This window comes from Prionailurus viverrinus, chromosome C1 (genome assembly GCF_022837055.1).
Source record: "Prionailurus viverrinus isolate Anna chromosome C1, UM_Priviv_1.0, whole genome shotgun sequence".
In the NCBI taxonomy this organism is placed as follows: Eukaryota; Metazoa; Chordata; class Mammalia; order Carnivora; family Felidae; genus Prionailurus; species Prionailurus viverrinus.
The window spans coordinates 177,096,800-177,114,935 of record NC_062568.1 but is presented as its reverse complement, the minus strand read 5'-3'; the positions used below and the strand labels follow the sequence as shown (position 1 = coordinate 177,114,935).

At 38.3% G+C, this 18,136-nt stretch overlaps 1 protein-coding gene across 9 annotated transcripts in view; it reads right to left on the bottom strand.

The window, feature by feature from the left end:
• The window catches only part of STIL (STIL centriolar assembly protein), a 64,850-nt gene that overhangs the window by 8,726 nt on the left and 37,988 nt on the right, over positions 1–18,136 (bottom strand). For 7 of the 9 annotated variants that reach the window (XM_047873325.1, XM_047873324.1, XM_047873327.1 and 4 more), the window contains 4 exons: positions 16,979–17,210; positions 14,485–14,556; positions 3,470–3,680; positions 1,525–1,775 (listed from right to left, as the gene is read on the bottom strand). In XM_047873325.1, coding sequence (XP_047729281.1) covers positions 1,525–1,775; positions 3,470–3,680; positions 14,485–14,556; positions 16,979–17,210 — 766 coding nt within the window. Of the gene's footprint in view, positions 1–1,524; positions 1,776–3,469; positions 3,684–14,484; positions 14,557–16,978; positions 17,211–18,136 lie in introns of all 9 variants that reach the window. The other 2 variants (XM_047873329.1, XM_047873330.1) reach the window with 2 other exon arrangements.

The following is an 18,136-nucleotide window of genomic DNA, read 5'->3' as shown; positions in this document are numbered from 1 at the left end:
ACATTCTCTTCATTTTCTAAAATGCCAACCCTGAGCATATATAATTTTCATAGTATAGATTTCCAATGTAAATTGTTATGTAAATGAAGAACAGAACAATCTTGATAAAACAATGACTACCCCACAATGGTAAATCAAAAGGCTCTACTTTCCATTTCATTCTAAGCATCTAAAAAACAAATCAAGTTCATTATATGCTGAAAATTTATTAATTCCACTGTTTTACTGTAAAGACATTAAAACTGGGTAACTACTACGAAGAAATAATTACCTAAAAACTACTCCCCAAAGGCACCACACCAAAACACAGTGTTCCACAGATAGCAGGATAATTTGTATATTCCAACAGACGTTATACAGCCTCTGTCTCACAGTATTGAGATAAAACCTTCAAAAATGCTAGCCTTACTCTCTTATACTGTTGGTAGGAACATAAACTGGTACAACTCATTTGGTGGGCAATGGCAACAACTACCAAAACTTTAAATGCATATATCCTCTGATCCTGCCTACTTCTAAGAGTTGATCCTACAAAGATATTTGTATCAGCTCCTGTAGAAAGATGTTTACTTAGCATTGTTTGAGATAAGAAATAAGAGATTCAGTCTAAGTCCATTAACAGAGGTCAGGTTCACTATATTCTGTGTACAACAGAGTATTATGCAGCTGTTTAAATGCATGAGAAAGAACTACATATACCTATAAAGAAAAGTATCTAAGACATAATGTTAAGCAAACAAAACAAAAGCAGATTGCAACACTCTTCACACACATATACACCTGAATATGCACAACATTTTTGCAGAACGCAAAAGAAACAGTTAAGAGGAGTCAAACTGAGGAATTTGGGGAGTGGGAGCTTTTGCATTTTATCTGATACTCTTTGTATTATTTAATATTTTCTCTTTTTTATTTAATATTTTCTTAAAACATGAGACCATGCTACTTTTGCAACTATGAAACAAAAATAATTAACAGAAAACAGGCTAACCTTAATAATACAATTTTCAGATTTTTATCCTTTTAAAAATAAGTATGTGATAAAGATCATCTTTGATGAAGAAGAATCTGAACAGAAAAATATGGCCAATTGTAATCGGTAAGCAAGAAGTAAGGTTTGTATGACTAGACTGTTGAAAACCCATTTCTAGGGAAAGGAATGTTTTTGCCTTTTAGTCGACACAACTGCATAACCGAACGTCCAATAGGTGGTGCAGACCCTAGCACCTCCAGGAAGGCCTTCTAGACACCAACAATGAGTAAAGTCCATTTCTTTCTCCAAGCCTTCCAGAGCATTTTGTTGGCATCTTCCCCCAGGTGGGATTTATGTATATAAAACCTACTCTCCTACTAAAATGAAGACCCTAAAGGGTAGAGATGATCTCTTAGTCATCACACACATAGTAGGCCCTGAATTCATGATGCATCAATTGAATGGAGTGGCGAGCTTATACTTTTTCTCATGAGACTGCTGCAATACATCTACAATTTTGTTTGATCTTTTAAAACAAATTTTAAAGTTACCTGGCATGATCCACTTTATGTGCATTTTTATTCACTTTAGTGGGAGAATCAATTTTTACTCCAAGGTTTCTTAGTTGTTTAAGGGTTGCATTAAGAACACAATCTTTGTCTGCTGGCCCTGAATCACGTTTCTTTTTCTTTGTATGGTAAACATTTTGTGTTCTGGTACATTCATGGCTGATAATTACTGCTTTGGTGGACGGCTGCTCAGTTTCTTTGGAGGAGCTATTCAGTAGGTGGTTCACTTGACTCTGATGAAAAAAAATGTATTTGAAAAATCACTATTAACAATCTTAGGAAACAAAAGTGTAAATAGCAGCATAAGCAAGGCCAGGGAAAAGCGAAATAATATCTTGCCAAATTCTATAAAGAAGCAAATATATTTGGAAATTTTTTATACTATGGGGTTTTTATAAAGGAAGCCCATCTTCAACGTTTATTTATTTTTGGGACAGAGAGAGACAGAGCATGAATGGGGGAGGGGCAGAGAGAGAGGGAGACACAGAATTGGAAACAGGCTCCAGGCTCTGAGCCATCAGCCCAGAGCCTGATGCGGGGCTCGAACTCACGGACCGTGAGATCGTGACCTGGCTGAAGTCGGACGCTTAACCGACTGCGCCACCCAGGCGCCCCTAAAGGAAGCCCATCTTAACAAATGATTTCATCAGGCTCTGAGGAAATTTAGAACGTCTGTTCAGAACTTGTTCATTTTAAAACCAAATTTAAAATCATTTCAGTAATATTTCAAGTGTTTTCAAGGGTTTATAGTAGCTATAAATTAAAGTTCTAAATCATGCTTTCGTTTGAAAAATGGTAATGTTTCGGGCACCTGGATGGTTCAGCTGGTTAAACATCTGATTTTGGCTCACGTCATGATCTCACGGTTTGTGAGTTCAAGTCCTGCATTGGGTGAGCTCAAGCCCCACTTTGGGTGAACACGAGCCCCACTTCGGGTGAGCCCTGCTTCTCTCTCCCCCCCACTCTCTATGCCCCTCGCTCACTTGTGCACACACACTCTCTCTCTCTCAAGAAAGGAAAATGGTAATGTTTCAGAGTTATAAATTAGATCTTTATGTTCAGAATCTGACTCTTCTCCTTTCTCCCTTTGAATGAGAATGACCTGTGATACTATCTCTGCCTTCCTGGCATTAGAGTACATTTCATTCGCTGAGCCACAGCTGCTAGCACCAGTATAGGACTCCGCAGGCAAATAACAATTATGTGTTCATTGATGGGTACTTAGGGCCCTATGAAGCATGGAGACATCCAGTGTTCCAAAGTCTACAGTTTGGATGGAAGTGACAGCCAGGGTCATTCAACCTTCAAGTCTCACTTTATATTCCAACTTTTCCAAGACGACTAGGTGACTATTTCCTCCAACCAGAATTATCCCTTTTTAGTCCATGCTGCCTTTGTTTATAGCACTTCTCGGCCTGTCCTATAATTGCTTGCTACTAGTATCCATGTGCTATTTCCCCTAGATTCTCACGAGCAGAGACTACCATATTCATCTTTATATTATTCCCTTTACTTAGTTTATTTCTTAGACTAAGCTAAATATTCTATAAAAATCTGCTTACCTGAACTCAGTAAATATTATCATCAATATTCTCCTACTTTTCAACTTTCAAACTTCCTGCAAATTGTTGCTTGTTTTTTCTGGTACTAGCTTAGTTTGAATTTGGCATAATATCAACACTTCTGTTTTAAAATCAGGTTCCACCCCCCCCCCCAACCTATCTAAGTATCTGATGACTGGCATGCTTATACTGAATTTAGGTTATCATAATCACAAAAAGCTAAAGGAAATAAATTATGTATCATTAATTTGGGGAAATCTTTTTATATCAAAGTCCCAATCAGTTTAAAGACAGGAAAGGCTTAACTAGTCTACTTTAAACTAAATAATCATCTCAGAAAAAATGAAATGCATTACATTTCTTACCAATAAATCCTGGTATATTTTCTGCCTGTCTGATGGTTGAGGAGGCAAGGGTTGTATCACTTGCTCAGTTTTGGGTTCACCTGATGTTACAGGGTTGTTACTAGCACCCTCTGTTGGTCCACTCTGTAAGCACATGCTTATACTCTCTGCTGGCACAGAATTTGCAAGGAACACGGGCACATCAGGTTCTTTTCTCACACCTGGAGAAGAGCTGCTTGGAAGGATATATAAGTAATGTAAGCGTTAGTTATCAAGACACCTTTAACATATATTTGAAGTGCAGTAACTTTGAAAGAAAGGGATAAGACTCAAGCAGCATTCTGGCTTGTATTTTCAGATCTCATCTTGATAAGGCTGTATATAAACCAGATCATGACACCTTTTTAAGTCATGTTATTTATATTTAGACAATTTTTTAAAAAAAGGCAAACAACCTGCTGATTTCTCCCGAACTTGATACAAAGGAAATTTTCAGAGTATCTAAAAATTATAAATGTATCATTTCTTCACTTCAAGTTTTAAAATATAGTTAAGGGGTGCCTGGGTGACTCAATAGGTCAAGAGTCTGACTTCGGCTCAGGTCATGCTCTCATGGTTTGTGAGTTTGAGCCCTGAGTCAGGCTCTGTGCTGACAGCTAGAAGCCTGGAGCCTGCTTCAGATTCTGTGTCTCCCTCTCTCTGCCCATCCCCTGCTCGTGCTCTCAAAAATAAAACAAACGTTAAAAAAAGAATTAAAATACAGTTAAGATTCCTGGCAAATGGAGAGTTCATAAGCTGCCATTTATAATCACATTATATATTTGGTAGTACTTCTTTTCTTCTTCATGCTGTTCTATATTTTTCAAATTTTCTACAATGAGCATTTATTACTTTCAAACTTAGCATATAAACACATATCTTTACATTTATTATGGAACACAATGTTAAAAAAACATTTCTTGTAAGAACAATAATCTGTGGCTAAAGTAGAGAAATAATAAAATATCAGCTAGCAGAAAGCTTACTGTAGGCCAGGCACTGTTTCAAGTGCATTATCTTGTAAAATACTTACCATATACCGAAAACACATATAAGATAGTTACTACATATTATGCCCATTTGAAAGATGAGGAAATTAAGGCAGAGAGGTTAGATAACTGCCCAAAGTTATACCAAATATGAAGAAAATAAAACTCATACATAGTTTAATGCCTAGAGATAACCACATTTTAGAGTACTTCCATTTATATATATATTTTTTTACAAGTAGTATTTTCTCTGAAAAACTGTACCATACCAAAGGTAGTTTGGAGGCAGCTTTTTAAAACCTAACATTAGGGGCGCCTGGGTGGCTCAGTCAGCTAAGTGTCCAACTTTGGCCTGGGTCATGATCTTGCAGTCTATGAGCTGGAGCCCCTCATCGGGCTCTGTGCTGACAGCTCAGAGCCTGGATCCCACTTTGGATTCTGTGTTTCCCTCTCTCTCTGCCCCTCCCCTGATATTGCTCACACACTCCCAATCTCTCTCTCTCACAAAAATAAACAAACATTAAAAAAAAAAATTAAAACTTAACAACATAAGTATCTTTTCATTTCACCAAATATTCTTGAAAACAAGCTTTGTTACACAGGATTTTATTTTATAGGTATAGTATAATTCTTCTAACCATAAGTCTTCTTTAAAACTCAGCTTATTTCCAATTTTCCCCATATTACTTAATTTTAACTTGATATGAAGTGCCTAGTACTCGTTTGGTACTTAATAAGTTCAGTAAATATTAGCTGAAATGAATATTTGTAAAATACCAGTTAAGTCATAATTCTAAGGAAAAAAATCCATAAATTTGACTACATGAAATAAAAATTTTTACATAGCAAAAAACATCAAACAAAATCAAAAGACAACTGACAAACTGGAAGAAAACATGCACAACATATACTACAAAGAGCTAACATCACTAATGTAGAAGAACACTTAAAAAGTAAAGGGTGAAGGACCTGAGATTCTAGCAGAAATATGTGAGAGACGTAAACTTACAATTCACAAAGTTATCAAAATAAATCTTGACATGAAGAAGTGATCCAACTCATTCATAATTTTTAAAATGAAAATTAAAACTCCACCAATATACCATTTATCACCTATCAGACTGGCAAAAAGTTTGTTTTAAATATGCCAACATTTTGTTGGCACAGCTCTGGGAAAATAGGTAGTCTCATACACTGCTGTTGAGACCACAAACTGGTACAATTTTCTGCAGGGAAACATGGTAATATTTAACAAAATTACATATGCACTTAACTGTGGATGCAGAAATCCCACTTCTAAAACAATTCAAAAATGCACATACCACTAGGTAATCACTATAGCAATACTTATAACTAAAAATTACTGGAAACAGTCAAAATGTTCATAAGTAGGTGTTTATTAAACTATGGTACATCCACATAGTGGAGTACTATATAGTTATATAAAAAAAGAAGATCACTAGGACTGATTTGTAGTAATTTCCAGTATATACTGCTAAGAGGAAAAAAAGCTCAAAAAATACCTATGGTACGCTACCTTTCTACACTTCACATAAGAAAGAAGTATAATAAGAAAATAAAGACACAAGGGAGCCTTGGGTGGCTTAGCTGGTTAAGCATCTGACTCTTGGTTTTGGCTCAGGTCATGGTCTCAGGGTCATGAGATCGAGTCCCATATTGGGCTCTGCACTGAGCATGGAGCCTGCCTGCATAAGATTCTCTCTCTCCCTCTCCCTCTGTCCCTCCCCTGCTCACACACATGCTCTCTCTCTTTGAAAAAAGTAAAAAGAGAAAAAGAAAACATAGACATACATGCTCGTTTGTGCAAAAGAAATACAGGAAACCTGGGTGGCTCAGTCGGTTGGTTGAGTGTCCGACTTAGGCTCAGGTCATGACCTCACAATTTGTGAGTTCGAGGCCCACGTCGGGCTCTGTGCTGACAGCTCGGAGCCTAGAGCCTGCTTCAGATTCTGTGTCTCCCCCACTCTCTCTCTGCCCCTCCCCTGCTTGCGCTCTCTCTCTTTATGTCTCTCAAAAATAAATAAACGTTTAAAAAAAAAAATACAGGAAAGGTAAGCCAGTAACTAAAGAGATTGGTTATCTAAAGGAGATAGATGAGTGGGAAAGGGGGTAGGAAAAAGGGAGATTTCGGAACAGGGTGGCAGGAATGAGAAGGGAGCAACACTCCTTTGAGCATATGCCTTTTTATGTAGTTTGGTCTGTTAAAACTACAGTAAGTTTCAGGTACCAAAAAAACCACAAATAAAATCAACCAGAATACGGAGGGACCCCCAAGTGGAACAAACAGTAACGAATCAACCTAATGATATTACAAACAAATAACCACATAAGGAAGTGTGGAAGAAAATAACCTACCTAAATAACTATGGAAAGAGGTATTTTCATTGGATACTGTAGGGTTAAAGGTAAAAAGAATTATAAAGAAACATACTCTAGTAAATCCATTTCAGAATTCTTAAGCAATTCCAAAACTACTTTATGTGTACACTAGAACTAAACAAATAAGTATAGTGTACATGAAAGCCAGGTTTCTCACTGTTAGGAAAAGAAGGTATAAATAAGAAAAAGGGATGTGTTGGACTGGAATCAGAGGATTGGTATGAAGTCAAGGATTTTCAAATATAGATAGATACATATAGAAATAAATATGGGGGGGGGGGTGTATCCTAGATAGGAGGGCCTAGAAGCACAGATACAAAGTAGCAATGAGTACACCTAGTGCCCAGATCTTGACTTCTAAATATGTTCTCTGGTACCACTGCTCCTGGTTTCTGTGTTTGAATCCAGGGTTGGGGCAGGGAAAATACAAGGTGGGCCTGGAACATCCTGTGGTGCCAAAAAAAATAAGAACGTACGTGAAAAAGGATGGGGGCTTTTCCAGAGGTAACAGAAGCCAATCTAAAAGAATTTCCAAAGACCAGGGCGCCTGGGTGTCTCAGTCGGTTGAGCACCTGACTCTTGATTTCAGTTCAGGTCATGATTTCCCACAGTTTGTTGAGATCAAGCCCCATATCTTGCCTGGGATTCCCTCTCCCTCTCTCTCTGCCCCTTCCCTGCTTGTGCCATGCATGCTCACTCTCCCTCTCAAAATTAATAAAATAAACACTTAAAAAAAACATCTAAAAGAGTTTCCAAAAACCTAAACTGGAACAATTTGAGCAAACAAAAATAAATAATAATAGTTTGAATTATAACTCTTAGAATAAAAGTAATGCCCAGGAGTACACACTCACATAAACAAATGAATAAACACATAAGAAGAGAAGGAAAACAGCTTTTCCTTACAGAAGAAATCCAATTTACAAATGTAGAAGGAATGGGGCGCCTGGGTGGCTCATTTGGTTGGGCTTCCGACTTCGGCTCAGGTCATGATCTCAAGGTCCTTGAGTTCAAGCCCCGCCTCGGGCTCTGTGCTGACAGCCTGGAGCCCGGAGCCCGGAGCCCGGAGCCGGGAGCCGGGAGCCTGGAGCCTGCTTTGGATTCTGTGTCTCCCTCTCTCTCTGCCCCTCCCCCGCTCGCACTCTGCCTCTCTCTGTCAAAAATGAATAAAAGTTAAAAAACATTTTAAAGAAATGTAGATGTAATGAGGAAAATACAAAATCATCAGCAGGCAAATACTATGGTAATCATCGCTACAGGCAAAATCCATAGATGGATGCTAAAATCAGAGGGAGAAAGCTCAAGAAGTGAATATTTAGAGTCTCAATGTATTTTCCTTAAAGTATTTATTAACTACAAAGGGAAAAATTTTAACTTTGTAACAATAAAAACTAGCATACGTCACCTTAACTGGGGGTTCAAAGCTAATAACCCAAGCGACATCATGTAACCCGCTGATATGATGCACCGAGAGGGCCATAACACCTCTTCTGTGGTAATCTTGCCAAAAATACAAAAATTCATTTTGATCATGGGAAAGTATCAGACAAACCCAAATTAAGAGACACTCTACAAAATAACTGACCAGTCCTCATCAAAAGTGTCAAGGTCATGAAACACAAGGTAAGACTCAGGATCTGTCACAGATTGGATTAACTAGATGTAATTAATACACCAATGTGAAATCCTATATGGTTTCTTGGAAAAGGACATTACTGGAAAAACTGGTACAGTTAGAATTTGCAATTTAGTATAGTATTATACCAATGTTAATTTCCCGGTTTCGATCATTTTACTATGGTGATATAAGGTATAAACATTATGGAAATCTGGGTAAACTCTATGATTTTTCCAACTTTTCTATAAATCTAAGATTTTTAAATAAAAATGTTTAAAGCAAGACACAATTCGGGGCGCCTGGGTGGCTCAGTCGGTTAAGCGGCCGACTTCGGCTCAGGTCATGATCTCGTGGTCCGTGAGTTCGAGCCCCACGTTGGGCTCTGTGCTGACAGCTCAGAGCCTGGAGCCTGTTTCAGATTCTGTGTCTCTCTCTCTCTCTCTGGCCCTCCCCCATTCATGCTCTGTCTCTGTCTCAAAAATAAATAAACGTTAAAAAAAAAAAAAAAAGACACAATTCTACATTTGGTTTGTTTTTCTCAAATATAATTTGATTAAGAAGTCTGAGATCCTAAAGAAGGAATAATACAATAAAAATACAAGACACAAATATTTTAACAAATAATAAAATTTACAAATAGAGATTATTATAATCACCATTTGGCTTCTCAGACACAAAGACACACTGTTCTTAAAACCAGGAAGGAGCTCTCCAAGTCACCCACTCCATCCCTTCCTTAAGATGAAAGTACATTTAAACCAGTAAAGACACCAGTGAATTTATCCTAAACTTAAAAGAACTTTGGTGTAATTATGTTGTATAATTTCCTTTAGTATCCAAATCTGGTGTAATTAATTAAATACCGAGAATTAAATCTTAAAAAAAAAATTTTTTTTTAGTATAGTTGACACACAATGTTATATTAGTTTCATGTATTATTAGTTTCAGTATATTAGTTTCAGGTAAATCTTATACACAGAAAAAAAGCACATGTTTAAAAACCTTACGTGGGAGAACTATTTGCAAATTATGGATCTGATGAGGGGTTCATATCTAAAATACATAAAGAACTCTAACTCAACAACAAAAAATCAACCGAATTAAAATGGGCAAAGGGCATTTCTCCTCAAAGATGATATAAAATGGCCAACAGGTATATGAAGAGATGCTCAACATCAGTAATCATGAGAGAAAAGTGCAAGTCAAAAACAAGATATTACCTCACACCCATTAAGACTACCACTATAAAAAAAAACTCCAGAAAATAACAAGTGCAAGTGTTGGCCAACAAAACCCTTCGCACTGTTGACAGGTCTGTAAAATGGTTGCATCCACAATGAAAAACAGTATGGAGGTTCCTCAAAAAATTAAAAGTACAACTACCTTGTGATCCGACAATCTCACTTTTGGGAATATATCCAAGTCGATCGAAAACAGGGTCACAAAGAGATATTTGTATACCTATGTTCACAACAGCATTATTCACAATAGCCAAAAGGTAGAAGTAACCCAAATGTTCATCGATGTGTGAATGGATAAACACAATGTGGTATATACATACAATGGAATATCACTCAGTTTTAGAAAGAAGGAAATCCTGTCACATGCTACAACATAAGTGAAACTTGAGGACATTATGCTAACTCAAATAAGGCACTCATAAAAAGACAGATGCTGTATGATTCCACCTATACAAGGATCTAAAGTAGTCAAATTCAGAGAAATAGAAAGTAGAATGATGATGACTACCAGGGGCTGAGGCAGGAGGAGAAAGGGGAGTTGTTCTTTAACGGATATAGAGTTTTGGCTTTACAAGACGAAAAAGGTCTGGAGATCTGTCTTACAACAATGTAAACATATGTAATACTGCCCAAGTGTACCTTTAAACATTAAGATGGTAAATTTTATGTAAACGTATTTTTTAGCAAAACAACAAACAAATACCTTAAATGATTTCTTAAAACAAATACAATTTCTTATTCTGCCAATCAAAGCTCTCCAAAATTTGGTAGCCAATTTGGCTTTTCAGCCAATTTCTCACAATGTCCCCTGTTTTACTTCTAAACAAAATGGATAACTAGTAATACTCTAAATTCAGCCCATACATTTTAAGCCCCCAGCACAGTAGTTCTCAATCTTGGCAACACAGCAATATTACTTGTATTAAGTAATAAATAAGTAAGTTTTTAAAAAAACACAACTGTTTGGCCCGCACCCTTCAGAGACGCTGAACTGGTGAAGGGCCCAGATATCTATCTGTACTTTCAAATGCCACGGACTCAAGAATTAGTGCTTGAATGCATCTGTGTTGGCACACTCTTGTCAAACCCTTATCTACTCTTGAAGGGTCATTTTAAAAGTCTGCTTCTTCTAAAACCCTAACTGGAGGGGCGCCTGGGTGGCTCAGTCGGTTAAGCATCCGACTTCGCTCAGGTCATGATCTCACAGTCCGTGGGTTCAAGCCCCACGTCGGGCTCTGGGCTGACAGCTCAGAGCCTGGAGCCTGTTTCGGATTCTGTGTCTCCCTCTTTCTCTGACCCTCCCCTGTTCATGCTCTCTCTCTCTCTGTCTCAAAAATCAATCAATCAATCAATCAATCAATCAATCCCTAACTGGATATGTTCTCTTGCTTCTTTTAGCCACCATTAGCACTTCCTTTTATCTTTTATGTCACATATATTCTCATTTATGATACAGTCATCTGTGTGTTCATCATACTTTGGGCAAATTTTTTAATCCGGGCCTCGGTTTCCTCATCCATGAAAAGGGAAAAATGATATCCACTTCCCTGGGTTGAAAAAAATGACACAGGATTAAAGGAGATACAAAGTGCCTAACACAGTACCAGACAATCATAGTGGGTGAATCATAAGTGTTAGTTCTCTTTATCTCTTGCTGCTTTCCCCTTATTCCCCAAACATCAGATTGAACCTTTTTCTTCAACCATGTTAACTAATTTCACTTTAGTGAAAACACCAAACCTCTTAAATGTAGAAGCAGAAATCTAGTCTTTATAGAGATTTTGTGGCTTTTTGGGAAATTACTTGTTCTGAGCAGGATTTTTATCATCCAAACAGTTGCAAAGCACTTTATTTTTATGGAGAGTCCATGTCAGTTACTGAGTTTGCCTTACTCCATCTTTAGCTAGATGATAAAAGTAATTAGGCACTAAGGCACTGTTCTAAGTGCTTTACATATATTAACTTATTTAATCCTTACAACAACCCTATGAGATAGATGCTTTTATTCTCTCCATTTACGGATGAGAAAACTGAGTCATCCATAAATTATGAAACCTGCCTACAGTCACACTGCTGTGATTCAAATCCAGGCAATCTGACACCTGACCCCATGATCTTAATCATAATCACTCTTCTAAACTGCATTTTCAAGAACCTTAAAATATCTGTTTAGGGGCACCTGGGTGGCTCAGTCGGTTGAACATCGGACTCTTGATTTCAGCTCAGGTCATGATCCCAGGGTCATGGGATCAAGCCCTGTGTTGGGCTCCACACTAAGCCTGCTTGAGATTCATTCTCTCTCTCTCTCTCTCTCTCTCTCTCTCTCTCTCTCTCTCTGCCCTTCTCCTTCATTCATCCTCTCCCTAAAATTAAAAAAAAAAAAAAGACATACATATGCATATCTTAGTGTTTAACATAGCAAGCAAAAACAAAAGAAAAAGAAAAGAACCAAAACATTAAAGATTTTAACCTCAAAAGATTTAAGATTAAAACAAAATTTTATTTTATTTATCTTTTTTTTTTTTTAAGGTTTTATTTTTGGGGCACCTGGGTGGCTCAGTCAGTTAAGCAGCCGACTTGATTTCAACTCAAGTCATGATCACATGGTTCATGAGTTCAAGCCCCACCTTGGGTTCTGTGGTGACAGTGTAGAGCCTGCTTGGGATTCTCTCTCCCTCTCTCTCTGTTTTTCCTCCACTTGTGCCCTTTCTCTCTCTCAAAGTAAAGAAACTAAAAAATTAAAAATAAAGATTAAAAAAAATTTTTAATTTTAAGAGAGAGAGAGCACTCATGCACAAGTTGGGGAGAGGGGCAAAGGCAGAGGGAGAGAGAGAGCAGGAGAGAGGAGCAAAGAGAGAGGGTGAGAGAGTCTTAAGCAGGCTCCATGCTCAGCATGGTGCCCAACTCCAGGCTTGATCCCATAACCCTGGGCTCAATCCCTCAACCCTGGGATCATGACCTGAGCCGAAATCAAGAGTTGGAGGCTCAACCGACTGAGCCCTCCAGGCACCCCTAAAAGATTTTATTTTTAAGTAATCTCTACACCCAAAGTGGGGCTTCAACTTACAACCCCGAGATCAAGATCACATGCTCTACCGACTGAGATAGCGAGGCACCTCAAATCAAAATTTTACAAGATGACTCTAGGGCACCTGGGTGGCTCAGACATTAAGCATCTGACTTCAGCTCAGGTCACGATCTCACAGTTCGTGAGCTTGAGCCCCACATCGGGTGACCTCAAGCCCTGCTTCAGGTGAGCACAAGCCCCACTTCTGGTAAAAACAGAAGCCCCAGGTTTAGGGGGGAAAAAAAGAGCACCTGGGTGGCTCAGTCGGTTAAGCATCTGACTTCAGCTTAGGTCATGACCTCATGGTTTATGGGTTCGAAACCTGCATCAGGCTCTGTGCTGACAGCTCAGAGCCTGGAACCTGCTTTGGATTCTGTGTCTCCCTCTGTCTCTCCCCCACTTGCACACACACACACATTCTCTCTCTCTCTCCCTCTCAAAAATAAATTAATATTAAAACAAATTTTGAAAAAGGGGGCTCCTGGGTGGCTCAGTCGGTTAAGTGTCTGGCTTCAGCTCGGGTCACAATCTTGTGGTTCATGGGTTTGAGCCCGTCAGGCTCCGTGCTGACAGCTCAGAGCCTGGAGCCTGCTTCAGATTCTGTGTCTCCTCCTCTCTCTGCCCCTCCCATGCTCATGCTCTGTCTCTCTCTGCCTCTAATAAATAAACGTTAAAAAAAAAAACAAAAAAAAAAACCACAACAACACAAGCTCCAGGTGAGCCCCGTTTCTCTCCCTCTCTCTCTCTCTGCCCCTTGCTCACTTTTGTCCTCTCTCCAAAACACAAAAATAAAAATAAAAAATAAAAGATGACTCTAATAATACAGCAAGTGGTATACCCAAAGTGTTTTTTAAAATGTTCTATTTATTTTTGAGAGGGTACGAGTGGGGGAAGGGCAGAGAGAGGGGGACAGAACATCCGAGGTGGGCTCTGCACTGACAGCACAGAGCCCGATGTGAGGGTCAAACTCACAAACCGAGAGATTACAACCTGAGCTGAAGATGGACGCGCCACTGGCTGAGTCACTCAGGTGCCCCCAAAGTATAACTTCTAAAAGAAAAATAAGGATTGTTTCACATGAAAGCCTATAAATACCACTACTCTTCAGTGGCAAAAAGCTTTTAATTACCAACTTTCCTTCAAGGCAAATAAATTTATCCCTCATAGACTGCTTTAACATCAGAAAGAGAGATCCAGGAAGACATCCAAGGGGGACAGGGAACCCGGATGCCTAGGTGCCATGTATGAACACTTAGCAGTGGGAAGCACATCATGAATCAGACCACATGTTTGGGGAGAATCCTACAGAAGCACCAAAGCCACTATGGACAACAATGGAGACAGTATTTAATCCAAATCAATACATTATGCTGAACAAAGATCAGATTTATATCTAGCTATGTGTTGGAATCAATAGAGCTGATTAACTGCCCTGAAAAAGCAATTAACTAATAGTCTACCAATTAACTGAGATATATTTCAAAAGTTAAAAACCACATTGGATTGGAGATGTTTAAAGTTCGGACTTAGAAACTATTTCAGGGGGAAGACACCCATAATGCTAGAAAGAAGCCTGCAGTTTACAGAAGTCCAGAAGGAGAAATAAGGATAACCATAGTTCATTCCTTTGTTCTGTTTCTATAATTAGTCCAAATAAAATGTGGATCTATCTCAGGGCTCACCTTAAATTGCTCTTCCTATCACAGAACTCATATGAAGTAGGTAACATGGGGAACCATACACTAGGTCGAGTTCTAAAGACACAGAATATGGTAATCAGAATAATTAAAAATGTCAAATATTATCACAAGGCTTATAATTTAAAAAAATAATCAACTGTCTGCCCCACGCCATCCCACCACCAAATTCACCTCTTTTAACTGCTGGTGCATGTGGTGTGTTACACCTACATCATTCCTCTACTGTCAAGATGCACTCTATGTATTCTACACCTGATCCCTTCCGGCACTTCCACAAGTCCAAGTGCCTTCGCCTCCTCTGGCCTTGACTATACTAACCGGTTTCCCTACTTCCATTCTAAACCCCTTTATTTCATTTGACACTAAACAGCTATTTAAAAAATGAAAAATCAGGGGCGCCTGGGTGGCTCAGTCAGTTAAGCGTCCGACTTCGGCTCAGGTCATGATCTTGCAGTTTGTGGGTTCAAGTCCTGCATGGGGCTCTGTGCTGACAGCTCAGAGCCTGGAGCCTGCTTCAGATTCTGTGTCTCCCTCTCTCTCTCTGCCCCTCTCCTGCTCATGTTCTGTCCCTCTATTTCTCAAAAATAAATAAATGGTAAAAAAAAAAAAAAAAAAAATCAGATCACACTACTCTATTGTCTAAAATACACCCAGGCTTTAATAAGCATAGAGTAAATTCAAAGCTCCTTTCTATATAATGCAAAGCCCCCACATAATTTGGTTCCTGCCTGTATCTCTGACCACAGTTCCTAAGCTCTCTCTCCCTCGGTCACCATATCTGCTGATGAGAGAAACAAAGGCAAGAGAAATGTAACATAAGTTAAATCTCTTTACAGCTTGCAGCCCCCTGATAGACACCTGAAACCTGCAGAGTGTGACCTTCCTCAAGCAACTCATGGCTGCCTTACTTCCTTAATGTTTTTGTGTTATTAAAGACTAAAAATAAGAGTAGCCTTGTCTTAACAGTAGCTAGCCCCTCAAAGTCCTGAAAGCCTTGGTTTCAAATTCCTTAGAAACTACGCTATCCCTAACCCCACTAACTTAAAAGTATATAATCAGTCGCTCCTCACAACCCCAGTGCAGCTCTTTCTGCCCACAGGTTCTGTCCTGCTGCTATAATTAAATCACCCCTTTGCACCAAAGAGGCCTCAAGAATTCTTTCTTAGCCATTTGCTCGAGAACCCCATCATAGCCACAACGGCTTTCCTAATTGTTTCTTGAACGGTCAAGCTCATGCATACCTCAAGGTCTACACTTGCTATTTCCTCCACCTGGAATACTCTTCAGATGTTCTCATGGCTGGCTCCTTTTCATCATATTAGTCACTGTTCAGATGTTATCCCTCAGCGAAGGCTTCCTTCACCATGCCCTACTTAATATATCCCTCGCTCCCATGCCACCATCCCAGTCACACTCCACTTAATAACCCTGGTTCTTTTTTTCTTTTTAATGTTTATTTATTTATTTTGAGAGAGAGAGAGCGAGCATGTGCATGAGCAGGGGGAGGGGCAGAGAGAGAGGGGAGAGAGAATCCTAAGTAAGCTCTGCTCTGTCAGCACAAAGGCTGATGCAGGGCTTGATCTCATGAACTGTGAGATCATGACTTGAGCAGAAAACAGGAGTCAGATGCTCAACCAACTGAGCCACCCAGGCGCCTCCCTGGTTTATTCTCTGAAGAGAGTAGTATTCTCTGAAGAGCAGTAATCATTATATGACATTAAATTATGTGTTACTTATATGGTTATTGTTTGTCTCTTTTAAGTCATGAAAATTCCATTAAGTTAGCAGCTTTTCCTGACCTACTGCTCATCTCTAGGGCTTTGTTCTATGGCAGCACATATCAGAAGCTCAAAGATATTTGAATTTGTTTCTTAATTTCCTGAGGATCTTAAGTTACTTTGAAATCCTTGTTTAATAAAAAAAAAAAAATTCATAATGAAAAATTTCAAACACAAGAAAATAGTATAACAAACTATTATACAGTTTTAAAAATTACCTACTTGCAACCAATCTTATTCCAATTATCCCCTTAGCCATTTCATCTCCCACCAGATTATTTTGAAGTAAATCTCAGATAACATTTCATATATAAACACCCAGTCTGTATCTTACAAAAATAAATTCATAGATATATAAATTTTTGCAATATGCAGAATCTTTAAAAATTCACAAAATTCAGGGCCCATCTCCATCTGGGATCTAGCTATCAGAATCTACAGTGAGGCCTAGGCATATGTATTCCTGAAATTTTCTTCAGATATTCTGATTCAGCTAGACTGTAACACAACCAAAGATTGACATCTGGGAATGGTTCTAGAAGAGTCAGAATTGTTGATTACATAAGAACCATCTAAGGAGAGTCACTACAGCTGAAAATACCATTTACAAAACAAAGTTTCTGAGTTAGAACACCAAAAGAATATTAGAATTTAAAAAGAAAAACGGGAGGATGAATACTGAATCGAAGACACCTTACTTGGATACAGAAAGTGGCTGATTAAATTCTTCTTCCGCAGCAATGTTGCTCTCTTCAAAGCTGGGAATGTCAACTGCTTTTAATGAAGATGAACTACCTGGAGGACTTGTGACTCCATTATTAATATCAACAGAAAAATTCATGTCCTCACTGGAAATCTTTGTATCATCTTGCCTCAGCTGAGATTCAGGCTCTTGACCATCGCCTGCTGCATTCCAAAACAAGCTGGCACCTAGAGGTTAAATGATGAGCCAGATACTGAAACAAATATTTTACTATAAAAATAAACCTCTGACAAACCTCTAAGACTATTATTTTAACACTATTTCCTAGAAATGTCTTCAGATTATATTTTTTTCAGAAATGCCATAAAGAGATTAGGTGAAAAGACAGAAAACTGGTGCACAAAGGTAAAGGGGACATTCTGGGCCCTCTCTTCAAGATGTGTGGCTCTCAAATGATGTGTTTTACATATTACGGTTCTGAATATGATTTGGGGTGTATGTATGTGTACTGAAAACTGCTGTTATGAAAAACAAGGGAAAATAATATAAATACAAATTCCTAGGCTCTGTGATTTTTATCCTTAAACACGGTATTTATGAGACTACTCAGGGGCATATCAGGCAAGTATTAAGAATCAAATGTTTCCCAAACTTTATGGACCATTTGCACAATTATTTGCAGAACTATTTACATTTACTCTTATTGGCTTACTGTTTTTCTTTAAATCAACTCACTTTATTTTTACCTAGCTTCACCATTTCTGTGAAACCACAGATTTGATGTGCTGTATTTTTCCAATACTCATAAGAATAAACGTATCTACAAAATATAAAACATTCATCTTTAAACCATCCCAAATTATCTTTTGAATCTGAGTGGTATGCATTCCACAACTTGGGAAATATTGCTACGCATAATGACTTAAAGAAATAGTTAAAATCAACAAGTACATCCAAGTCAAAATGGTTTCTACTTTGAGGGTCAACCTGGGTGATTAAAAAAAATAAATTAATAAATGAATGATTTAATTTTGTATTCATGAAACATTAAAACCTGTCTTAAGAAAGGACAATTATAAAAAAGTTACATGAGTGCTGCTACTCTTCTGGAATATTTATCAATATATACCTTCAGGAAACTAAGTATCATTGT